This window comes from Theobroma umbraticum, unplaced genomic scaffold (genome assembly GCF_002168275.2).
Source record: "Theobroma umbraticum cultivar Fairchild unplaced genomic scaffold, ASM216827v3 scaffold_239.1, whole genome shotgun sequence".
Taxonomy (NCBI): domain Eukaryota; kingdom Viridiplantae; phylum Streptophyta; class Magnoliopsida; order Malvales; family Malvaceae; genus Theobroma; species Theobroma umbraticum.
The window spans coordinates 470,051-494,221 of NW_018397273.1; the positions used below are offsets into that span (position 1 = coordinate 470,051).

Below are 24,171 nucleotides of genomic sequence, written 5' to 3' on the forward strand. Positions count from 1 at the left end.
ATACATCCACCCATGAGGAATTACCAAAACATATAACAGCTTCACACATTACAGAATAAAAGATTAGTTAATCAAATACTTAATAGATAGGAAATGGGGGTTGGTTTGAAAATAAATGTTTGAATATTATTGTCCTCAGACTTAAAACAAATTAAAGTAACAAACCAAAGGTTCTGCCCCATGTTCACCGGTAAGGAAGACAACCTAGCTGGCAGGCTAACTGTTGTAGTGAAACAGGGCAACAGGGCATACCCAATGAAAAGCGTAATGAGCTTGCAAAAAAAAATCCAAGTAGCTTGCCTCTTTCCTATGTAGGATCTCCATCCTCTCTTTCTGTAACTTGAGCAATCTGTCTTAACGAGTTGGCTTTGAGTCAGCAGGATTGGAACTCTACAGGTTATGTTTTGATCAAAACTTGTGATGGAATTGCCTTCGACAGATGTTAACAAAGAATTTGAACATGGTGTGGATACCAGAAGTTAAAAAAGAATCACTTTTGACGGATGTTCGAATTCCAAAACAGTGGGCATCTTACTTGCGGAGAAACAAGCCCAATTCAGAAAAACTGGGCGGAATATGATATAAAACAGAAGAAAATCAAGCCCAATTGCCATCTGCGGGCTTCAGTTGTATAAACAAAGTGGAAAAGTAAACATGGGAGAAAAGAGAAGTGCTACTACTGTGGTCAACCTCAGAAAATCAACAAACCCACTACTCCCGACTTCCCGACCCCCTTTTGCCCTTTGGCTTGATTTCGTTTCTTGCGGTGCAGAGAGGAGAAGAAGCGTCTCCTTTTGATTGTTGCGTACTGGCGGGGCGAGTGTACGCAGAGAAGAGAAGAGGAGAGGAGAGAAATGGCAGGCTTGATGTACCAGCTATTCGCGTCATCCACGCTTCTCACTCTGGGTCTCTACCACCTCATCTGCACCACCCGTAACTTCCTCAAATCCCAACAGTTCTACTCCGCCAAGCCTTTCCACCCTTTTCCTTTCTCTTCCAATCTCCGCCTTAAATACCTTCCTCTCTACCTTCTCATTGTCTGCCTTTTCATTGCCTTTCTGCATCAATCCTTCATCTCCTTCGACCCTGACCCTCTCCTCAAGGGCCGCACACCTGTCCACCGCTTCACCACCCTTCACTCCGCCGCAGTTTTGTTCCTCTTCTTCATCCTTTCCGTTTCCATTCTCATCTCGGAATCCACTTCCCTCCTTCCTCTCCCATCGGATCTCTTCTTCGCGTTAGCCTCCGCTCTCTTCTTCCTCCAGTACTCTGTCTCCACTGCCGCTGCATCCGTCCAGACATCTGATCTCCAAGCCAAATGCGATTCCTTGTCGGCCCGCGTCTCCTCTCTGGCTTCCTTGATGTGTCTGATTCTGGCTTGCCACCCAAAGCTCTTTATAGCGGAGGTGGGTTTGGGGGCGGCGCTGTGCTTGCAGGGGCTGTGGGAGCTGCAGACAGGGCTTTCCCTATATGTAGAGGCGTTTATACCGGAAGGGTGCCATAAGCTGCTGGATGTTGTGAGCGGAGTGGAGGGGTCCACCAAGTGCGACCTTGACGAGTCCAGGCTGAGGGCTGTGGCCATTCTGGATCTGGTGTTCGTGGTTCATGCCATGTTTGTGGTCATCATTGTGATGCTCACTTACGCTCTTGTTGCTAAGACAGTTGGGATGAGGAGACTCGGCTCCTACGAGGCCTTACCTACCAATGCTGCTGATTCTAATCATATTCAGATGAAGGCGTTGACTGGCACCCAAGCCTGATCCTTTTTCTTTTCTCTTCCTCTGCGCTCTACCCCCTTTTCTTTTTCTGAATCTTTTTTTCATTTTTACTCTCTTACTTGGATTCTTGTTGTTGTGACATTCATTTTGAGGATTAGCGAGGATATCAAAGTTTTTATCTTTTTTGGACACTATGTAACTTACTACTACTTAATGAATTCTGTGTATACAAGCTGTTTCCCTTATTTGTCTACTTTATGAGCTTGATGGCAGATTATCTTCACTTTATTACTGGGTCTCTCTGTTGTTAAATTCTCCATTTAGTTGTGGTGGTATGGCAGATGCAGAAGCTCTATATCTGTTGGGCGGTGGTCATTGGGTCCAAAATGTTGAGTTGACTACTGTTTATAAGAAAGGTTTATTGGTTGAATGGAAATTTAATCAGTCTAATTTGTCTGGTTGCATAAAGAGCTAAAAGGAAATTACTGAATGTAGGAAATATTTTCACTTTTTTCATGGTTTTGCATTCATTTTGTATTTTCTGATTTTCATTGAAGTGATAGAGCAACATTTGTGAGATTACAGAGTGAAAAATGGCATTTCTGGGTTAACAAGTGCGTAAAATGAATGGACCTTATGATTTGTTCAGAAGTAAAGTTCTTTTACTGCTTCATCATCTGGTTTTCTCCCTCTTTTTAGGATTGAGAGCCTGGTGTTGCTTTCCTGAAACAGTGGCAATAACGGCTGAAAGTGATTTTCTCTTCTTATGAGGACCATTTTGTGATTCATTATGTTAAACTCTTTGGGCTTCCTAGAATGTGGTAAGTGAAAAGTTGGATCTTTTGTGAGGTCGCCTATGCTTTAAACCTAACACCTGAAGAAAGGCTGAGTTTTAATGGGAAAAGGAAAATAAATTGCGGTGATGTATAGGTGGTGATGACAAGGGTCAATCTAGTATGAGATCTATGCAGATATAGAACAGGAAATAATTTGTTATTCTACATGAGATTTGGCAAATAGAGTTTGTGCCTGCTTAGAGAGTGCAGGGTTAGAAGAATTCTAGGACTGTTGGTCGATATATCCAAAGTTGGGTATCATCTGTGGAAAAAGGTTTTGAATTGGTGAAATGCATTTGGTTGGATGAAGAGTTTTAAGAATGGCTCAGCACATCAAATTTTAGCTTGGTTAGATTTGTAATTGTTCTGTATTGTTCTATCACATGTTCTCAGTGTTTTTGCAGTTATGGTTGTGAATCTCACCAGGTGTATGTTTTTTCTTTTGCATTTTTTCCTCAATTTGATTGAAATTATAATCACTGTTATGAATTTCAAACATGTAACAGCAGATTAGTGATTATCTGTCTTTATATGGAGGTAATTCTCTTATCCGTGTTTATTCAAATCTTTAGAGATTTGGGACTGGTGACTTGGATAAATTACAGTACGTAAGCTATACCACTCTTAAGTACTGACATTGTTAACTTTGTTTTAGTTCAAGTAGTATCTATCAGAAACTATTTCCTCTTGTCTGTTACTCATAGCTGTTTTTGCAGTATCAATCCATGATCATTTGAGTGCATAAGACCTTGCGGTGCTAAAATACTCCTGCAACATCAAAAGTGCTTTGAAGTTTTTGGAAATAAAGACTGGAGATTTTTTTTTTCCTGAAATTTCTGAGCAGGTACCACAGTGATATTGTTTAATTCTTAGATGTCAAACATTGCTTATAGTTTGTTAATTGCCCAGTTTAATCCTTGATTAAATAGGGGTTTTTCCTGGAATTTTGCATGTTTACTATATCCAGCTTAAGGAGCCTTCCTAGATATGCATTTTAAGCAAGGCTTGTGGATTCGTGAAGATTGCAGCAGTAACTCTCTTCCTATCGACTATGGTGTATCAATGTCTGTCCCTGTTCCTCCAAATCAATTTTAATTCTTTGTTTCCCTTTGCTGTGACAAATTAATTTCACTGTTCTGCTGCAAGTTAATTGTTGGTAGAGATGAAGTAGCAATTCATGATTCTTGGTAGTGTAATCAGTTTCCAACAGTTCTGTTTCGGGGCATTCGACTTTTAAACTGATTTTATCATTTCTTGTTGATTTTATCGTCATGCATGTCCAGAAAACGGATCTTTGAATGCTTTTCTGTGATTAGATTAAATGTGGAGAGCGGTGGGTTCTCTGGTTTTTTCCATCTAATGATGCAGGATGAACAACGAAATGAAAGTGATGTTGGCGTAAGATTACAATGCTCATTGGCACATCCATCTGATTACAGCAATTGCTATGTTATCAACCTGAGATGGGAGGCTTTTCGCTCCACACCTGTAAAGGAAAGGAATGAAAAAATATACGAAGAGGAGGATCTTTCTTTGGTTTGATGTGCTTCCTTGGGGGAGAATACAATAACAATCTAAATCATAACAAGAAAGCTCCTTTTCAAGATAAGAAGATGATATCAAGGAGTGAGGCATGCCTATGATCATTTCTTTCAAGCAACACATCTTCTGTTGAACCGGGGAAAAGAAGAAAAAATAAAAAACACGACTTGGATTTTGTGGGTGCTATGGAAACTATAAGGTGGGATATTTGGCATCAAGCAATGAAAATTTTCCTCAAGTTTTCACTAGTTTGTCGTGAAATATTGTGGAATTCACCTGGAAATTTCCAGAGAGGTAAATTGCCATGGCTTTTGGATTTATTTGAATCTTGCTTGCACCTATATAAACGCTCCAAGGGCATCAACAGTCCTTCCCTCCTCTTCTGCTGCAACATCTCTTCTCCCCTGAGTCCCAACCATGGGAATTGAGAGGCAGAAATGAGTCGGTGGAAGGGCTAAACATTGCTCCTAACGAGTTGTTTTGGGAACCCGATTTCTTCCTTACTCTCTCCCTCGATATGCTTTTCTTTCTCGTCAGTTGTACGAGAGGTCACATAGAAAATATAGGAAAGGCTATGGCGAGAGACTTTGGATGAAGTTTGGTTCCCTTCTCCATTTTCATACTATTAACTATTAGGCTGGCTCACTTTCTCTTCTGTAGTAGACTAGCATCAAGAACTTTAGGTGACCCTGAATTCCATGCCCGACTGTGCTGTTTTTGAATTACTTTACTGTATAGTGATGCTGTCCTTTGAACCTAATCCCTTATCTGTCTATGGGCTAAGAAGTTAGGGGTCCATGCGCCTTGCTTCACGTCTCAGCCCATGGCAAGAAAAAAAGGGGCGGCTTTCTTTTGCATCTGACTTGATTACTTTATTTTTATCCGCAGGTTCATAGTCCCTGTGGCACAAAAAAAAGCCATCATTTGTCATTTTGCCATTTTGCCAGCTACCCAGCTAAGCAGACAGGACATGTAAAAGAATAAAAAAACAAGGACTAGAATCTTGGTGACAAGTTTTGTCAAATTTTGGACGGTAGCAAATCAAAGAGAATCAGTGGCTGTTCTCAGTTTTGCTTTCCCATATGTGCAGAACCTGAAATTTATGATCATGATTTGTGCAAGCAGTTTATGTTCATGTAAATCTATCAAGGCAGATCTTACTGAAGCTATTGCATAATTTGCCTCAATGATGGCCTCTCTGAATAACATGGCAATGCCAGATTTGATGTTGTCTAAATAAATGACTTTTGACATCAAACTTTCAAGACAATAAAGAATAATCCTAATTCCTATCTCAACACTCATTCTCAATCTTTGTCATAATTAAAAATACAATATTATGATTGATACAATCATAAAAGACTCAGCAATTCTTCACATGTTTTCTTTGTGGAAATTCTTGAGGTTTGACGATGACAGTATGCATGAGAAAAACTGCTCCAAATCCACCTCTGGTTACCAGCGAAACCTTCTGCCGCAATTCTGTGAAATCCTCACTTCTACATTGAATGATTATGGTCTGATAGGTCAATAATTTATGCCCATTATAACCTCCGCAAAACGGTTAAGATTGAGCACCAAATCAGCTGCATAATTTCTTGTGTTGGCCAAATGATTGCATTATTTGTTTGGCCAGATGTGAGAGGGAAGGCAGGTTGTAAGCACAAGTTCAAATTGCTTTTATCCCAGTATGAACACATTAGCCCTTGAGCCACTGCCTGAAGTAAGACTGCATCCTGTCTCGGTTAGTAGCATTCCCCACATTAACGGTAGGGATTATCTTGTCGGGCCTCAAAAACTGTGAATGACAGACCACATCATTCAAGGAGAGATTTAGCATGATTTACACAAATCAGCAATATTTTTGTTTCGAGAACCAAACCTGAACAAATTCTTGCAGTTCAGTGAAACTAGAGTGCTCACTATATGGGACCCCTGCAGAAACAGTGAAGCATTTGTAATTGCCCTCATTGAAATAGTCAGCTCAATGTACCTTCGAATAGAAGGAAGCAGGGACCAAAGCTCAATATCTCAAATAATTCAATTACCATATCCTCATAGTTCATTGCAACAAGGACTACAAATGTAACTCATCATGCATTCAGGAAAGAAAAGGTTTGGAAATTATCTCACCATATATAGTGACATTGCCTCTAGAAATCGGTCTTATCAAATCAAGTTGGTTGCCTATGTTCTCTGAGTAAGTCCAACCTGTAAAATAAATAGAAATATTTTTAGAACTTTCTAACATCTGCACTCAAATGGCAAAAGAGCATTTGATTCACCTGTTGGTCGAAATGCCAAAACTGCCGCATAATTCTTCCTGTAGGTCTTCAAGTAATCCTTTAGGGTCTTCAATGAAATTGAAAGGAAATACATGATAAGGAAGCAAAACAAAGATGGAAAAATATATCGAAATAGGAAGATGGCTATATAGAATCTGACCTCAAATCTTAGTGATGATATGGGCAGTACATGTAGAAGTGTATCCTTTCCATCTGAGCAGAGACTACTCGAAAGCTCAGGCCAATCAAAGGACTGCAGAATCCTTCTCCTTGAGGCATTTGCAAATATTTTTACCTGGAGCAATTCAAAAGTTCAATGATTCAATAAAAACTGGTGACACCATAACTCATAAGAATTCTACATCCACTACATCTAGAAAGAAGAAGATAAACAAAAAGAATCTGCATTGAAGGTTGAAACAACATACCCCTAAAGACTTTGAAATAGCAAGATAAACACGCTCTTTTCCAATGCTATATGCCCCAACAACAACAAGGGTTTTAGGTTGCATTTTGAGATAGTAGTTAGTGACCCTGACAACAAAACTTAATACATCTTCTTTGGAAGGGAACCTGAAAGACCAAATGTTTTGCAAATATATGACTAAATAAAAAAACAAAACAGAGAAGGTCTAGTTGAAGGATTTTTGATTGAGAAATTTCTTACTTGTATCTTGGGTTGCAGTATGTGGTGTCCAGGTAAAGCAGGTTAACTTGGTGGTTGACAAGAAGGGGATATGTTTGCATCAGTTTACAAGACCTGAAGTCTCCAGTGTGCAAACAGCATTTTCCATCAGGAAGACGAAAGTGAATTAAAGCTGCACCAGGACAGTGGTTAGCTTCTAGCAATGTTACTTTGATTCCTTGGATAGAATGTTCCTTGTCTAATTCCAAAGGGTTGATAAACCTTTACATGGAAAGATCACGCAAAGAGTAAGCCAATGGAATGAAAAGGCATAAGCAGAATTCAAAGACCCAACTCCTACAAGCTCACTTACAATGGGTTCACAGAGAGACACAATGTGAGCAAGCGAGCAGTGAGAGGGGTGCAATAGATAGGGCCATGAGACCATCCCTTGGTGAGGCCGCCATAATGATCATAGTGGAAGTGTGTAAGGAAATAGGCAGAGCATCCTTGAACACAACCGTAGCGGAATGCATCCACAGTGAAGGGTGTTCCTGTATAACGCAACGCAAATGGTTTGGACTATCAAAAGAAACCCCCTTCTTTAAGTAAAAAAGTTGGAGTAACAGCAAATGATCCAAAACGAACACATAATTTAAGAAGCAAATGCGGCTCCTGCATCTTGCAAGGCTTGGGTTTTGACTACATGACATGAGTAACTAAAATGTTCATATATGGTAAAGAAACGGGAGAAGAAGCAAAAGTTAACCTGGGATCTTTTTGTAGAAAGGGCAAACGTGGGGCCGATTGGAAATACTAGTGGAAGAAGGTTTTGGGTTTGGGATGTTGGTGCGATTGGGAGTGGGAAAAGCGGCATCTTGGTGGAGGCGAGGCTTCTTCAGCCCCCACATCTGGAACAGATTGGCCTGCTTCAGTTTTCTGCTCCTGCCTCTGTCGCTGTCCATGTCCTCTCTCGCCAAGCATGACCAATCGGTTCCACAACGATAGAAATCCGCAGCGAAACTTCCCTCTTCTGCGTCCTGACGGTCCTGTTCAACCAACGGAAAACCATTCTCGTCCAGTAAAAGGTCGGACGATTCGTGATTGCAACCGTAATTGTCGTCAGAGCTATGATCTGCATGCATTAGCAATGGCATCGTCTTCGTCAAAGATACCCAGAGCTCTCTTGGCTTTACCTCTACTCCCTCGTGGGCTCCTAGCTAGTTTTGTTGGAAGGAGGCCTTTCAAAAAACTGAGCGCCCCCGCCTCCTGGCTCCTCTCAAAGTTTTCAGCGGCTTGACATTTGAAATATTCTCGACCGCATGGAGATACCACCCGCATCTGATTATAGCTCATCAACATGTCTTTTCGGTGTTTGATAATGTTTTGATCTGCTGTCGTGTGCCCCAATCTTAGTCTTGGAGTTATTGCTCGTAGTTAAAAAGAGTTATCAAGTAATTATATATTTTATATTTAAGGTGCACTTAGAACGATTCAATTATAATTAAATATATTTTTAATATATTCAAATCTTTATTTTTAAAAATTAAAGGTATAATATTTATAAAAAATTTTAAATAAATTTTTTATTCTTTTATAACATGTTAATGAAAAAATCTCAATAAACAATATATCAAGAAGAAGGGTAAATTGATATATTAAATTTTTAAAAAAAATTTAACTATAAAAAAATCAAAACGTTTTCAATTGAAAATATTTTCTTGCATCAAAATCAAGTTTCCAATAATAAATCACTGAACATAAAAATAATATATTAAAGTAAAATATTTTTTATAAATTTAATTGCTAGCTATAAAAATAAAGAGAAAACATTTTCCTAAGTGTAAAACAATAAATCAATGTAAAACTATTTTCTTATGACAAATAAAGGCAATGAATAATAATGTGAGAAATTAAAAAGAGACAAAGAATTTATAGTGGTTTTGCTTTTTCAATACTTACATCCACTTCATTGGTAACCAAAAAATTTCAATCCATTATTAAAGATTTTTGCTTTTTAACAAGATAAAATAATAACCCTCACACAATCCATAAAGAGATTTTTGTTTTTTAATGGGATCAAGCAATACACCCTATAACGGTTCTTTCATTAGATCAAGTGATAACTCTTATACAATCCATCAAAAGATTTTTCCTTTTTAACAAAATCAAGCTATAACCCACAAATAACTTTTCAAGATTAAGTTTGAACCTTTACAAATGTGTGTACAAAGGAGTAATAACAAAGATTTGCCTTAGAAAAGCTAGATGCTAAAGATTTTAGCTTGAGTGTAGTGAGAAAAGAAAAATCAACTTGAATGAAGTAGGATTCAACTTTGTAAGCTTGGTGGGAGACTAAAAAGATGCTAGAGAGTAAATATGAGCTTTTGGTAGTCTTTTTAGGATTTGAAGCTTTGGTTCATATCTTCTCTTACTTCGAAATGGTTCAAATGCATCTATTTATGGTTGGAGCAAACTTTAGATTCATTATGTACAAGTTTGAGTCAAATCTGACTGTTACTGAAGCTTGAGAGCTATATAATCGAGTATAACCTTCCTTTATTCATTCATTTGCTCGAGAACTTGTATTTTGTAAATATGTTCTGTTATAGTCGACTATGCGTCCTCTATAGTCAACTATAACTATGTAAAGTCAACATTTTTAAGCTTTTGACTTGTCAAGATTGATTATATTTGGTTTAGAATTGACTATATCTATTCAAAACTTGATTTTCTTGAGCTTTCTAGAACATGGTTGACTATAAACACTTCAAGGTTGATTATGGTTGTATATAATCTTCAACTTTTACACTCTTTTAACTTTTGGATCGAATTGAGCTTTTTTAGGATCAACTTTTGGCTTGTGTTTTAAAGTTTCCTTAACCTTTCAATGCTTTTTTGCAGTTATTTTCTCATTATCTTGTTCTTACTTTTTAATAACATATCAAGGTGTGTTTGCTTTTGCATTTTTAGTTGAACATGTATTATTTGAAAACTTATAAGGTGCTTTTTATTGAAATATGGCTTTTCAAAGAAATATGTAACCTTGAGAGATTAAAAATGTATTTGAGGTAATTTCAAATGCTTGACATTAAATTTAAGAAAACATGTGATTTTTTTTAAAATCAAAATATTTAACTCAAGGATAATACAATGTTTTTAAGTTTTTATGATTAATTATTATTAGTCTAAATACCACTTGTCATTATTTTTAGTCATATGGTCATGACAAGTATATTGACATGTCATAATAATATGACATGATAATATGGTCATATGGCATATTTACCTTCCTAGTCAACATCGTATGGGAATAAAATGACAAATAATATTTTCACTTATGTCAATTAATCAATTTATTTAGTTTAAAATAAAAGTAAATGGGTTTAATTTAATGCAATAGAAAAATAAGGGCATATTTGAATTTTGTGATAACTTAAATTTGATTGAAATCATTTCAAATTTTATTTTAATAACCTGTAATTCAATCAAGTAAATATTTTTATTTTAAGTCAAATAAACTCTTATAACTAATTGTTGACTAAGTGCTATCAATTAAAATATTATTTATTATTTTATGTTCATATGGCATTATATATAAAAAGTAAAAAATGGTATGTAATTATGTCATCATGGCATGTCAGCACCATATAATATAAAATGGATGTTACATTTTGTCTAATGGTAATTAATCAACTATTAATTTTGAACAAAAACAAAAAAAAATATCATTAGTCATTAGGGTTTATTTGGTTAGAACTAAAAGTATTAGGGTTTGATTGAACATAATAAAAGAGTAAAGATTTAGTCGAATTTTCTTGAATAATTCAGAAACTTTTTTTTAAGTCTTATATCAAATTAAAAGGTAAAATACCCCCACCTCTAAAGTTTTAATCAAAATTTCAAATGAGTCCCTTAGTTTTCAAAATAGACACTTCATCTAAAAAAATATCTTTCGTTAGAAACATAGGTGCAGTCATAAATCAACCATTAGTGTTTTCATTAGTTTGATGATGTGGTAATATTGAAAGGACAATTTTACATTGTATTAATTTTAAAAATTACTATTATATAATTTTTATTAATTTTAAAAAAATAGAAGAGTATCGATTGATGCTCCTTGAATTTTTTTATCTTTTAAAAAATTATATAATAATTTTTTAAATTAATAAAGAAAAAAAGACATCTTAGGCCTTTTATATTCTCGGTTAATGGTGTTTACACTTTTAGGAGTGGAGTATTCATTTTAAAAACTAATGGATCTATTTGAAATTTTGATTAAAACTTAGAAGACAGGAGTGTTTTTTTCCAAATTAAAAGTTCGAATTTAACCCAACACGAAAATGTATTTTGATAAGTTATAATATAATACAACAGATATATTAAAATAAACAAACTCAACATTAATATCTTATCATTGAAAAATTGGTAAAATATCTTTAATTTTTATATTTTGATTAAAATTACATAAAGATCTATTAGTTTTCAAAATAGACAATCTGCACCAAAAGTACAAACATAATTAACAGAAGTTATGAAAACACAAAATGTTTTTTTTTTATTAATTTTAAAAATTATTATTATTTTTTAAAAAATAAAAAAATAAAAAAAGTAGAAAGCACCAATCGGTGCTCCCTAGGTCACCAAGAAAGGGGAGCAATAACTAGTGCTCCCAAGGGAAGGGAGCACCGTATTGGTGCTCTCTTAAGGAACTCGATCGGGGCTCCCGAAGGGAGCTTTAGTGCTTTTTAGATGGAAGTTTTTTTTAATTAATTAAAAATAATAAAATTATATAATAGTAATTATTAAAATTAATCAAAGATAAAATTATCTTTTTATCTTTATCATGTCAACAAGTTGACAGAAATATTAACGATTTAACTATCGACTAGACCTATATGTCTAATGAAAAATATTTTGTTTGGAGTGAAGTTTTCATTTTAAAACTTAAAGTACCTCTGTATAATTTCGATAAAAACTTAAAAAATAAATGTATATTACCCTTAAAAAGATAATATAATATTTAAAAAAACTCTTAAACTATTTAAAAAAAATTTAAATAAGTCTCAATACTTTTATTACGTTCAATATAGCTTTTATACTTTTTTTTAACCAAATACGTTCATATTTTTTTTCGAAGTCCACTAAGTTTTTATAGTTAATGATTAACTTAATTAAAATATTATTTATTATTTTATATCCCGTGATTCTAACATGACATACTAACAATTTAGTTTTTACCATCTATAATATCTTTCTAATCTAATTCAACATTCATCAACTATAATAAGCTTAAAAATTACACAAAATTTTCTTGTGAAATCCATAAAATTATTATTAATATATAACAATAGCAACTTAGAAAAATAATACTACTTAAAAAGACAAATTTGTTTTTTCTTATGAAATCTATAAAATTATTGTTAATAGATAACAATAGCAACTTCAAAAAATAATACTACTTAAAAAGGTAAATTTGTTTCATTAAACAAGTTTTTTATTCGGGTGTCCGATCAAAATTGATTAATACATAAATCGATGATGAATATCTTTAATTTTCAAATCATAATTTTACTCGAGATCATATGAAATTTTAATTTTGTTATCTAAAACTTACACGCATGTTTATAAATATTCAAAACCATATTAATTAGAGTTTAATTGGATCGATTACCCAATTAAAAGGCGGGAAGCGAATGCCATCACTACTTTTCTGCATGGGCTGCCAAGGTTTGTTTAGCCGTCAGACGTCAAAACGAAATGTATTTGTTCTGGAAGCGAAGCCGGAGAACAGCAGAAAGATTGTGCCAAGGGCTAAAAAGACGCCAGAACGATTATTCAACGGTCAAAGCGTGGGATCATGAGTTAGTGTGGTGTCGTATGTAGAAAATTCGTATACCGACAGTTGAGTACGGCGGCCTTCGCGGTGGGTAAAGTATCATCAGTCATCTCGCCTGTTCATTTCCTTTGCTATTGACCTCACACCTCAAAATTCTAATCTTTTCCCATTCACAAGTCCGAAATAGCAAGCTTCTTAGCATTTATTATATCTAAATGAATCTTTAATTTTTAATTTATATTTAATTTAATTCTAATAAAGAATTAATCATCTTTAGATATAATATCAATTATAATTTTATATTTATGTAACATATGATGTAATTAACATGTTTGGTCCAGTCAGTTACACGTGTTAGTGTTAAATTTGATAAAATTAAAATTAATTTTTAAGAGTTAAAAAATTTGTTTGAATAGCTTCGGACTCAATATTAATGAATATTTTTTATAAACGTGAGATATAATGTAAGTCATTGACATTATTGACACATTTGGTTCCTATGAGTTACAATGTTAATTAATATTGAGTTGTAAACCAATCAAGTGGGTATAAAATGTCAATTAATAATAAATTTAATCATAATTAATTTTTCATTAAAATTAATAATTTACAATAATAAAAAATGTTAAATTTGATCAAACATTTTAAATATTTTAGTCAATACACAAACTTACTTTTCATTGTATTTTTTAAAAATAATTTAATAATAAGCGAAGGCAAATATAAGTATATAACCAAAACGCAAAGCCAAAAGCCAAAACTACTTCTTCTTCTGCCTTTATTTGAATAGGAATACATAAGTTTTATTTTTCGTACAAGGTTTTTGGTTTTTTCTTTTTTCTTTTTAATTGGATCAGCTCGTAGTGCCCGACCCTCCAACCAATTAGCATTATTCGGTATTCATCGCAACCAAATCGCATAAAAGACACCGGTCGGGGTCCATCGGATTCCCATTTTCCGTTGAAGGTGAGCGCTAGCTCCGGCGACTCCTTTTTTTTTTTTCATTTTTTGTTTTTTTTGTTTTTATGTTTTTGTGGGGTTGATTTTAAGCAAGGAGAAGAATTCCGGCATTGAATTAGATTAGATCTCCCAGGACAAGACTTGGATCTTTTTTCGCTTGCTGCGTAGATCCTCTGCTTCGTTTCTCTGTTATCTACATTCTACACACGCAGATTCTGGTATAGGATCTGCTCTTGATTTATTTATTTATTGTTTGGGTAAATGAAGTTTTTCCTTTTCATTGTCATTGCCTTGAAGAATCTCAGTTACACTTTCCTGCATTTCTTCCCATTCGTGTTACTTTTCAATTGTTTATGTGTATTCTTTTTTACCTCCTCAACAAGTCAAGATTGAACGCTGCTGCCAATTACTAGAAATAATGGCCTCTTTTGGGCATGGTAACAAGTATGTTGATTCAATTATCATGCTGTCTTCTTTTAGTCTGCTATCTTTACCTTCATCTGGATTAGGGTTGTTCTTATGGTAGCTTAATTTTGCCATTTTTCTTTCCTTTATAAGCTTCCTCACTTTTTTTTAAAATAATTTTAATTTTTTCTTTTCTTTCCAAATGCTACATGGTTCTTCGTGGGGGAATGAATTTTTTATGCCATCCTTGATTATTTGCAGGCATCCCTTTGTTGAATTGTGCATTTACCCTATTTCCCTCAACAAATTTCTCTGCTGAGCCGGACATTCTTTTAACATGGGCTTGAAGGCCCTTGCCAGCAGATAGCAGAAAATGTGCATAACCGTGTTGTATGAGACTACATTTATTGTCGATAACTACTCTAGCTCAGCTTAACTTCTCAACTGCATGTTGGTTTTCCTGGAGGGGGATCACATTTCTAAACCATGGGAGAGTGGGTCATTGGAGCATTCATCAACCTCTTTGGCAGTATTGCCATCAACTTTGGGACAAACCTTCTTAAATTAGGTCACAATGAGGTATGAAAGTCGCAAAATTTTGTTTGCTATCACCAACTCATGTTGGAAAATTACTTTGTCGGAGATTTTTTTAGCATTCTTGAGATGTTTGCCAAGCCAGACAGTTGTCTTTGTACTTCTATAAATGTTCATGTTGCTTCTCTAGCATTCAACAAGACAAGAAAAATAGGCATAAAAAACCATATGCACAACTTATGGTGTTACTAGCAGGCATGAGCCTTGTAAAAATTTTGCTTTCATGTGGTTAGGTCTGAATTCCATTAATACTGATGGGTTGTGCCCGTTCTTCGGATAAATGTGTTTCTGAATTTTCTTTTTCTAGTGTGTAGTGAAACATTATCAAATGTGAACATGAATGTTCCTTTTGTTTCTATACCTCACTATTCAGTAACTTGTCCACTCTTTTATCTATCAAAGAGCTTGCAGGGATATCAAATATTTAGTGTGACAGCTCTGTTTTTTCAATCCTAATACCATTTTGCTTGTCTCATTGGCTCTACCTGAATTCACAGAGAGAAAGACATTCTACAATGGATGGTGGAGGAAAGACCCCCTTGAAGCCTATCATATACTTCCAAACTTGGAGAGTTGGTATAGTATAATCTTATGGTGCTAAATCAAATAAATTGGTTTTTGTTTCTGCTATGTGTGGAGTGATTTAATGTTAAAATGTAAAATTCTTAATTTGCAGGTATTCTCTTTTTTGTTCTCGGAAATTCCCTAAACTTCATTTCGTTTGGTTATGCCGCTCAGGTCAGTACGTCCAGCCTTCTGATCTGAATAGGTTCAATTTCAACAAATGGCATATTCCCTTGGACTCAAAATAATATTCCTCTATAAGAAAGCTCTAAGACTAAGAATCTAGAATAAATGCATCTACACTTAATGTTGTGGGCTACTGGGATTGATATATTAAGTTTTATCCTTAACCTTTTTTTGTTGGTAAGTAGCTTTAGGAAGCTGGATAATGATTACTTGCTTACTTTTTATTTTAACAATTTTTTGTTGGGACACTCCAAGCAATGGGGGATTTTGGGATGAAGGAATTTTAGGTTTTTAAGTATCTTTCTGATTACCACTGCATCTTTTGCAAGGTTAAACATTGTTCTTGTGTTTTAATAACTTTGTATGTTTCTTTTCTAGCTTATTTCTTTTCCTTTCTCTCATATTCCCTCTCTCTTTTTCCTTTGCAGTCACTTCTTGCAGCCTTGGGATCTGTTCAGTTTGTATCCAACATTGCATTTGCCTTCTTCGTGTTAAACAAAATGGTTACAGTAAAGTATGTTTTAGTCTGAAGTGAGAGAATTAAATTTTGATAACTAGAACTGAGTATTCACTTTTATGTCCCCAAATGTTGTCTCTAACTGTCTCAGTGTCATTGATATTGTTTCCAGGGTACTAGTTGCCACTGCATTTATAGTTCTTGGAAATATTTTTCTTGTCGCCTTTGGAAACCACCAGTCCCCTGGTATGTACCATCACTTGATTTTAGACTTAATTGCTTTAGCTTTGAAATCCTGATTGCATCCCTTCCTCCTGAGCATCAGCCAGATGAGGCAACTGAAAAAGAAAGAAGACATATAACAATACATACATATATATAAACATTGAGAGAAAGAGTTGTTCACATGCATGCATGGAGACAGAGCTTTAGTTTCACTGATTTTATTACAAACTTCATGGGGGTTTTCTGTTTTCTTTTCAGTTTATACACCAGAGCAATTGGCAGAGAAATACAGCAACATAACATTTCTTCTTTACTGCCTAATTTTGATCTTAGTTGTTGCATTACATCACTCTATCTACAGGTGAGAGTTGGGAGCCAGCTATTCTACTCTTTCTACTGCACTGTATTTTAGCCATTTGTTTAATTGTTTGACACGCCTTAACATGCAAACAATCAGGAGAGGGGAACATCTCCTTGTGGTTTCTGGACAAGACCTTAGACCATATTGGAACATGCTGCTTCCTTTTTCATATGCTGTAGTTTCAGGTGCTGTGGGATCATGCTCGGTGTTATTTGCAAAATCTCTGTAAGTTGGCTGTTTTAAATGCAATTAATCTTTTGCATAAAACTAGCATTGTGATTAATTCTAATTGCGAATTTCATGTTATCCAGCTCTAACCTTCTAAGGTTGGCGATGTCCAATGGTTATCAGTTGCACAGCTGGTTTACATACTCCATGTTACTTTTATTTCTTAGTACAGCTGGATTTTGGGTAAGAATTATGGCAGAACTTACTCTTATTCTACTACCATGAAGAGTGATTTTTGGAAAATTATACATGAGCTTTCGTCCTGCAGATGACAAGGTTGAATGAAGGACTGTCACTCTTTGATGCAATCCTTATTGTTCCCATGTTTCAAATTGCTTGGACTTTCTTCTCCATTTGTACAGGATTTATTTACTTTCAGGAATATCAGGTCTCTCTCTCTCCCTCTCTCTCTCTCTCTCTCTCTCACACACACACACACACACACACAACAAATGCATATTATGTCCAGATTCTTGGTTCAAATCACTGCACTCCCTGTTCCCACGAATTATTTTTCAATGTAATATATCTTCAGTTCAGTAAGATCATTTTGCTGAACTTCTTGGAGAATTTCAATGCCTTGTTGTGCTGAGTAAATGCTAAATTATTTTTGTTTTTTTTATCTGTAGCTGCCTTTTGCTGCTAGTGGTTATAGGACAGCCTTCTGTAATCTTGTTTTTCAATAAGTAGTTATCATTCATTAAAAAAGAACTAATTGGAAATTGATGGCATTTGTCCATTTGTCATGTAGCAAGGCTGTAAAGCTAATCGTGCAGGTAGTTTGCACAAGCCAATATTCTTCAACTCTAGCCCCTATGTTCTGGATAATGGAATTAGATGACCTCAATGGGTGTTTTTGTTTAATAAAACAGGTGTTCGATGCACTGAGGACAACTATGTTCATACTAGGAATGATGTCTGTGTTCATAGGCATTTCTTTATTGGCACCTGATGAGTCAAGAGGTACTTAAAGGAGTTTTATAATTCTGTTATAGAGCTTTTAAAAGTGGAAGCTTAATCTGACTTCCATTTTTTACCCTTTTTTCAGGCGGTGAAATTAAGGATATAGATTCTGTTATGTCTTCAAGCAATTCGACTGAAACTGACAGGTAAAAAGCAGATTTCCTGGTGTTGATGAATAACCTGTGATCCATCATGGGTTGTAATAGATGAGAGCTAATGAAATGTTGACAAATGAACACATATTTATGTTCCTTTACCTATGCTGAGGTTATAAAGGCTTGCATGTACCTGCATTGTTATCTACTGAATTAGTTCTGTGGAAATTTGTTAATGGGAGTTGATTCATTTTTGTGCTATGTTAGATATTTGTTCATCTTTACTTAACCAACGGTTGTCATTTTTCCCCCTCCTAGGTTGATCTTGCCATCCGAAGATGTACAGAATAAAGAGATAAAATCATTTACACAAGGAATGATGGTAAAGATCACAGATATGCTAGCCAAGGCAAAGGTACTGCAAATTGGATTTGTAGACTTACCCTTTTACAAGATCATTGTAACACTAATATAGTGCTAAAGTTGACATTGGAATTCCCTTCGCAGACGACATGTTTGTTATCATTAGGTTTCGGGGAGGATTCGATCAATGCATCTGCAGTTCTTGTAATGCCTATGATGTCATCAAAGATAACAGGCTTTAGAGGAGGTGGGTTTGATCGGAGTCGGATATTCTCCATGAAAAATTCTAGTTGGACTAGAGTTGCAATGGATGAAGATAGTGCGAAGATGTTGAATGGAGGACCGGTGCTCCCGCAAAGCATCCGATAGGGATAGCAATGAGCATTGATTTTTTTTTTCTTTTCTCATACTTGTCACTAGTAACACGTTAGCTTTAGGATTGATTTGTTCTTGTGAGATTTGTTGAGCATATTGTTGCTCATAGAAGCATCACACTCATACGTTTACTACAATGTATAGTCTTTGCTTACTTGATTGAAAGGAAAGGAAAGGAAATACTCCTCTTTCTTGGAGAATGTAATTAAGAAAAAGAATACTGCTGGAACGACTTATGCCCTCGTCGGGTTATTCCAAAACAAATTGTTGAAGTTACTACTACGTATTTTTGTCATGAATAGTTCTTGCCCGCAGACAATATGCCCCGTTTTTGGCCCCATATTCACATTAATGTGACTTTCAATACTTAAAAATTACCTAGCAAAAGAAAAGAGTGATGCTGTGGGCTAAAGTTCGGTGAACCCTGAGAAAGGAATTAAGATTTACCGAATTTATGCTGACGTTTATTGGACAGTATGGTCAGATATTGATGGCAGCAAGTCCATTTTTGTCAACTTAGATAAGTTTATGGTTATCCTGGATCTAAGCTCTGTTGGGATATACAGGATTCATCTCAGGTAACTTCAGGTGACCGTATATGCAAATTACAAGCACACTGGTCTATTCGATTGCATCTTTTTGAGCTTTTCTGATGTTGGGAAGTTGGCTTCGGCATTAAGAGTTTTCAGCTATTATACACACAAGTGTCTACCAAGCGTTATCACCCAGTTCTCAGTAAGGCCCACTCCAAAAGCTTTTATCAATCTAGCAATTGAATGGGTATATTGTAAAGGTTGTCCAAAGTATACCAGAGACATTTCCCATGGAATCCAGCTTCATTGAACTAAAGGTGATTTCCTGCAAGGATCTGAAAGCATTCAATTTCTTCCAGAAACTCTCAGTCTATGCCCTTGTTTCCATTGCCAGTAATGATGACAAGAAAGTGGTTGAGAAGCAGCAACAACAGAGGACACCGACCGACAGAGAAGGGGATGGAAATCCAGAGTGGAACCACACGATACGCTTAGAGGTGAGTCAGGCATTGTTTCAGGATTGCGATAACCTCTTTATTCACTTTGATCTGCGCCATGAAGGAGTCATGTTCGGAGACAAAACTATTGGAGAAGTTCGTGTTCCCTTCAGGGATGTGATCCAAGTGTCCAATGGAGTGGTTAGATTCGTGATTTACGAGGTCCGGACCACAGAAGGCAAATCCAATGGAGTATTGAACTTCTCCTTTAAGGTTAATGGGAAGGATCAAGGTTTAGGGACAGACTCCCCAGCAAGCCAGATAGCTGGCTATCCAGTAATTCATCACTCTCCAGAGACTCAGTTTTCTTCATCAGAAGCTCATAGCGAATCGCCAACAGTCCACTACCCATTTCTAGAATTAGAAAATATGTTGCAGGGAACCCAGCTGCAGTCTTCATTATCTGGAAATCAGGATCCCTTCCAAGAAAATCATTTTATGCCACAAAATGCTTACTATCAGCTCCCGCCACCTCCACCTCTGATGCCACCACTGCCACATCCACACCACACCACCACTCACCTCCTCCTCGCCCTGCACCCTTTCCACATGGCCTTGTTGCTACCCTCCTCCACCAGGGGCCAACCCTTGGGGCCCCAGCCCTTATGTGGGTGCTCCTGGTTACAGCACGCATGGGTCCCAGCTGGGGTCTGCTGATGGACACTTAGAGACGAGGCCGAACGGTTGGCAAGGAGTGGAAAACCGCCATTCATCTTCTTGGAATGGTAGGTGAGACGAATGGAACATGTTTGGACTTTGAATTGTTCTATTATTGAGCTGTTATTTTGTTTTATCTTTTTTGAGGAATAATAAAATTATGTACTATTGTTACTTTTCAAACAATATAGTCTCATTGTTCCAAAAATATCAGAGATAGTATTTAAAATGGTCTTTGAATTATATAAAAAAATTTAAATAAATTTTTTCTTATAACATTCAATCAAATTTTTATAATTTTATTTTAAATTAAATAAATTTATATAATTAATAATTTTTTTAAAAAAAATTAATTTTATGATTAACAAAAATTAATTATTATTTGTTAAAATATCATTTGTCATCACAAATCGACATATCATAATAAATAATTACGTGATCTATGGCGTAATGATATAATTATATAATATTTTTTATTTTTTATGTGATTATAAAAATAATAAATAATATTTTAATTAATAATAATTAATTAACTATTAATTATAATTACTTATATAATTTAAAATAAAAATAAAAATATTTAATTAAATGTAACATAAAAAAATAAATATTTATGTAAATTTCAAAAATAAATTATGAATTTTTTCGAATATTATTTCAAAATATTACTAACATCTTCGAGCGAAAAAAGATGAGAAAGACCCGGAAAATATAGCATTACAAAAAGGCAGAAAATTCTCTAATGCATGAAACAACTGTTTTTGTTAATTCATCTTGCATCTCTGATTTTTCTTAATAAAATGTTGCAAAGCTTAATTAAGAGCTGGTATTACTGTTACATGCCGAGGAAGTAATCTGGATTTGAACGGGGGCGTCCATGCGAGTTACTAGATAAAATTGTATAACACGAACATTTGACAGGGAAGAGATTTAACCCTTTCCATACGTGGTTTCTGGCTGTTTGCTTGTAAATTAAGAGGGCGCTGGATTTTTCCTCATCTCAGGCACTGCTGCTTTGCTTGTAGAGGGGCATGCATCAGTCCATACATGCTTATGAACGTAAGCTACACACATCGTTCCTGGTTTGCTTTCTGCCTCGATTTGCTCTTGAACTAAGCTATGCTATGATTCCCTCCTTCCAAGCAAAGCAAAAAGGGCGGTCGGTTGCTTAAAGTAAGCAACCAGTTTATTCATTTTATTCCACTCGATCAGGACTGTGCATCTCTTCCCCCCCAAGTCATTTGGCCCTCAAATTTCTGGGTTTCTCCTACTGAAATAGTTGCTATAAACTTCAGGCAGACAAAGCTTGCTGGAATTAAAGGAATGTGGACAGAATCAAACCAATGATGATCGTGTGAAGTGGGAAGAGTTGGGTGAAAATGGGGTAATGGTGGGTCTCAAAAGCCTAAATCCTGTTAAAAGCAAACGCAGAGAGCCAATTTTATTTGTGCAAGTTCCACTAACATCAAATACTTTCAGACCAAACACCTATAAATTATGACGGTTCACCAGAAAGGTGCCTATGGAGAAGGATACGACAAGCCAACGTTCCAAATCTACTGCATCATATTATCAATTTCATTTTTCGAATCTTTACAGAACAAACAATACACCAATATTTCAATACAGATTTTTTTACAGGAATAAAATTTCAGAAAGGAATCAAAAGAAAAATGAGCATATCATACAGCTCCCAAAATTTGCATTATGTATTCAGAATGCAGCTATGCTTCATCCAGATCATCTTCAATGTGTAAGGATGGAATGAGGCTCCCTTGCACGGTTGGCAACCAAAGCAGCTTGATATTGGTTTGGTGGCTGTACTCTTGTGTTACTTTTTTTGGATAGTATTATACAGATACCAGGCAGTTCCTCTAGCAAGCATGTCCTAGAACTGCATCTCCTGAATCCTGATATTGCAGCAATTGTATACGACTTTGCGCCTTTAGCTGCTCATAGAACCTTTTGATGAACTCCTCTGCCTCGTCGTCGACTTGTCTGTTTAGGCCATCAGTTTCATCTTCTGATGAATAATTGGACACCCTCACAGAAAATGGTGACAGAAGCGGGCTTCGCTCCTCTCCAGGGGCAAGCTCAGAAGCATCAAATCGGAAGTTGAACGAGTACTCAGGTGTCTTGGGCACCAAGACAACAGCGTTAGGTTCTTGTTCAAGGTGTTGTTGATCGTCGTCGTCGTCTTCTTCTTCTATGACCTCGGGGGGATTGATGCAGGGGAAGTAGTTATGGTGCTTACGTTTTGAGACGTGGAAAAAAACAGGGTTGGGACTGTTGCTGCAGGAGAATTCGTATTCCTGTAAGCCGACGCTACCACGTGTGACGCGTTTGGAGTGGTGGTGATGGGAAATGAGGTTGCTGAGGGATTTTCTAAGAAGCTTGCCTCTCTTCATCATCAAATTCATGTCCATCATCAACTTCCTCTTGGATATTAATCCCTTCCTTATCATAAAGAATGTGATCCTCAACACATTCCATAGCCTCTTGGCTATAACTGGTGTACGTGCGTGCACCTCCATGGCACAAAAAACGAACAATCTAGGATATAACTTAGAGCTTCCAGGCTCTAACAAACAATAAACTGAATTATGAATTATAACAACCAAAGTTAATTCTGAAGAAATAAAGAGAAGGATAATAGTTTCAGGTAGCTAGATAGAATGCTAGATAGGCTTGATTAGAAGATGGGTTTTCTTGTTTCTGCGAAGTTTGCTAGACCTCACAGAAGAAAAGAAAACCCTTTTGAGAGAAAATTGAAGTGGGAGGGCTGGGAATTTATATATAAATGTAAAGGGTGAGGGGGGTAACAGCAAAAAGATTTATTTAAAGAAAGAGAAGTGTTGATGTTTTTTCAAGGAAAAAAAATGGTAATTAAAGAAGCAATGATGGAGACAGGGAGTGAAAGAGGGACCTCAAGCTCTAGAACCAGAAGATATTAAAAATGGACCCAACAACCGCTCCTCCGCGCTGCCTTTTGTTTTAAGACAGAAATCAAAGGAAAAAACAAAGAAGCCAACAATGATCATGGTAAGTGAAGAGGAATTTATTAGTTGAGGTGTTGAGTTCATTACAGCTAACACAGCGTCTTCGAAATTCAATAAAGTGGGCAGTGGGGCTACTGCTTGCTTTTGCAACGGCACAGAAACAATGATCTGGCCAGCTAAGTTTGGCCAAAGCTAAACCAAAGCAACAGGGCAGGAGCCTCTCCATCTTTCTTCAAATAATCAAAGATCCATTCATGTTCAACACCTTTCACGTGGGACTAAATTATAGGCACCCATCTGAATTTGCTGATAAATTTACCACTTGAAACTACGAATATTACTAGCACTTGTATCTGCTTCAGTTTTGATGTTAAATGCCTTGACTCAAGGTTTAAAGTAAGATGAAGGTAAAACAGACGTTTGATCCACACTCCCCTTCCTATCCGTGTTGGCCTGCCTTGCCCTGCTACCTTATCCTCCAACAACTTATGGAAAATGGTGTTGCTTTTTCTCACTTCCTTATTAGTATTTGATCCCCATGGGTTCTTCCATGAATTATTTGGGGTTCATGATTGGCCACTTAGACGAAGATGGAATCAGAAAAAGGAAACAAAAGAAGTCAGTGGCTGCAGTTTGGATGAGGCCCTCATTGATTTTAAGCCCTTTTTGCATTTTAATTCAGATTAAGGCATTCTGCCACCCTGCCATTGAGCAGATTATGTCTCCGGGAAATGAAGATAAAGGGCAATGGAACAAAGACTTTTGGAGTTTCCTGCCATGGCAAAGAACCTCTTTACCGGTAAAGAACGCGCATATATGAGCCCAACTGGTTTTGCCTCTTCTTCCTAGCCAACTTGCTATGTT

The 24,171-nt window shown here is 35.9% G+C and overlaps 5 protein-coding genes across 7 annotated transcripts; 3 read left to right on the forward strand and 2 right to left on the reverse strand.

The window, feature by feature from the left end:
* The first annotated feature begins 649 nt into the window (after positions 1 to 649).
* LOC110426982 (plant viral-response family protein (DUF716)) lies at positions 650 to 1,956 on the forward strand. The gene has a single exon (XM_021442333.2). The coding sequence runs from the start codon at positions 855 to 857 to the stop codon at positions 1,758 to 1,760; it is 906 nt and encodes a 301-aa protein (XP_021298008.1). The 5' UTR covers positions 650 to 854; the 3' UTR covers positions 1,761 to 1,956.
* A 3,309-nt stretch (positions 1,957 to 5,265) lies between these two features.
* On the reverse strand, positions 5,266 to 8,333 carry SNM1 (DNA repair metallo-beta-lactamase family protein). The gene is made up of 9 exons (XM_021442332.1): positions 7,776 to 8,333; positions 7,380 to 7,560; positions 7,049 to 7,288; positions 6,810 to 6,954; positions 6,542 to 6,676; positions 6,382 to 6,448; positions 6,230 to 6,307; positions 5,979 to 6,031; positions 5,266 to 5,894 (listed from the first exon to the last, which is right to left on the reverse strand). The coding sequence occupies exons 1-9, from the start codon at positions 8,161 to 8,163 to the stop codon at positions 5,796 to 5,798; spliced, it is 1,386 nt and encodes a 461-aa protein (XP_021298007.1). The 5' UTR covers positions 8,164 to 8,333; the 3' UTR covers positions 5,266 to 5,795.
* A 5,271-nt stretch (positions 8,334 to 13,604) lies between these two features.
* Positions 13,605 to 18,935, forward strand: LOC110426913 (magnesium transporter, putative (DUF803)). Of its 3 annotated transcripts, none has more exons than XM_021442249.2 (15): positions 13,605 to 13,811; positions 13,896 to 14,023; positions 14,472 to 14,789; positions 15,302 to 15,380; positions 15,481 to 15,542; positions 15,983 to 16,068; positions 16,184 to 16,257; positions 16,495 to 16,597; positions 16,694 to 16,822; positions 16,909 to 17,008; positions 17,094 to 17,213; positions 17,698 to 17,788; positions 17,874 to 17,934; positions 18,202 to 18,298; positions 18,391 to 18,935. In XM_021442249.2, exons 3-15 carry the CDS (start codon positions 14,697 to 14,699, stop codon positions 18,613 to 18,615), a joined length of 1,320 nt encoding a protein of 439 aa, XP_021297924.1. In that variant the 5' UTR covers positions 13,605 to 13,811; positions 13,896 to 14,023; positions 14,472 to 14,696; the 3' UTR covers positions 18,616 to 18,935. The 3 variants fall into 3 exon arrangements, with proteins under 3 accessions (XP_021297924.1, XP_021297925.1, XP_021297926.1); XM_021442250.2 differs by having other exon boundaries at positions 13,939 to 14,023; XM_021442251.2 differs by lacking the exon at positions 13,896 to 14,023.
* Positions 18,936 to 19,072: 137 nt separating this feature from the next.
* LOC110426914 (protein SRC2-like) lies at positions 19,073 to 20,511 on the forward strand. The gene is given in 2 exon segments (XM_021442252.2): positions 19,073 to 20,155; positions 20,157 to 20,511. Coding segments are annotated over 2 exon segments (939 nt in total). The 5' UTR covers positions 19,073 to 19,444; the 3' UTR covers positions 20,385 to 20,511.
* Positions 20,512 to 21,856: 1,345 nt separating this feature from the next.
* LOC110426906 (uncharacterized) lies at positions 21,857 to 23,101 on the reverse strand. Its single transcript, XM_021442242.2, has one exon. The coding sequence runs from the start codon at positions 22,840 to 22,842 to the stop codon at positions 22,183 to 22,185; it is 660 nt and encodes a 219-aa protein (XP_021297917.1). The 5' UTR covers positions 22,843 to 23,101; the 3' UTR covers positions 21,857 to 22,182.
* Positions 23,102 to 24,171: the final 1,070 nt, after the last annotated feature.

What these genes read in the sequence shown, in the direction of transcription:
- LOC110426982 (XM_021442333.2), top strand. Translation starts at nt 855, where the DNA reads ATGGCAGGCTTGATGTACCAGCTATTCGCGTCATCCACGCTTCTCACT.
- SNM1 (XM_021442332.1), bottom strand. Translation starts at nt 8,163, where the DNA reads ATGCCATTGCTAATGCATGCAGATCATAGCTCTGACGACAATTACGGT. An exon ending in CTATTTCAAAGTCTTTAGGG is followed by an intron (nt 6,677 to 6,809) that starts GTATGTTGTTTC and finishes GAATTGCTCCAG; the next exon opens with GTAAAAATATTTGCAAATGC. An exon ending in AGGCAATGTCACTATATATG is followed by an intron (nt 6,032 to 6,229) that starts GTGAGATAATTT and finishes CTGTTTCTGCAG; the next exon opens with GGGTCCCATATAGTGAGCAC.
- LOC110426913 (XM_021442249.2), top strand. Translation starts at nt 14,697, where the DNA reads ATGGGAGAGTGGGTCATTGGAGCATTCATCAACCTCTTTGGCAGTATT. An exon ending in TTTACTTTCAGGAATATCAG is followed by an intron (nt 17,214 to 17,697) that starts GTCTCTCTCTCT and finishes TTAATAAAACAG; the next exon opens with GTGTTCGATGCACTGAGGAC. An exon ending in ATATGCTAGCCAAGGCAAAG is followed by an intron (nt 18,299 to 18,390) that starts GTACTGCAAATT and finishes TTCCCTTCGCAG; the next exon opens with ACGACATGTTTGTTATCATT.
- LOC110426906 (XM_021442242.2), bottom strand. Translation starts at nt 22,842, where the DNA reads ATGGAGGTGCACGCACGTACACCAGTTATAGCCAAGAGGCTATGGAAT.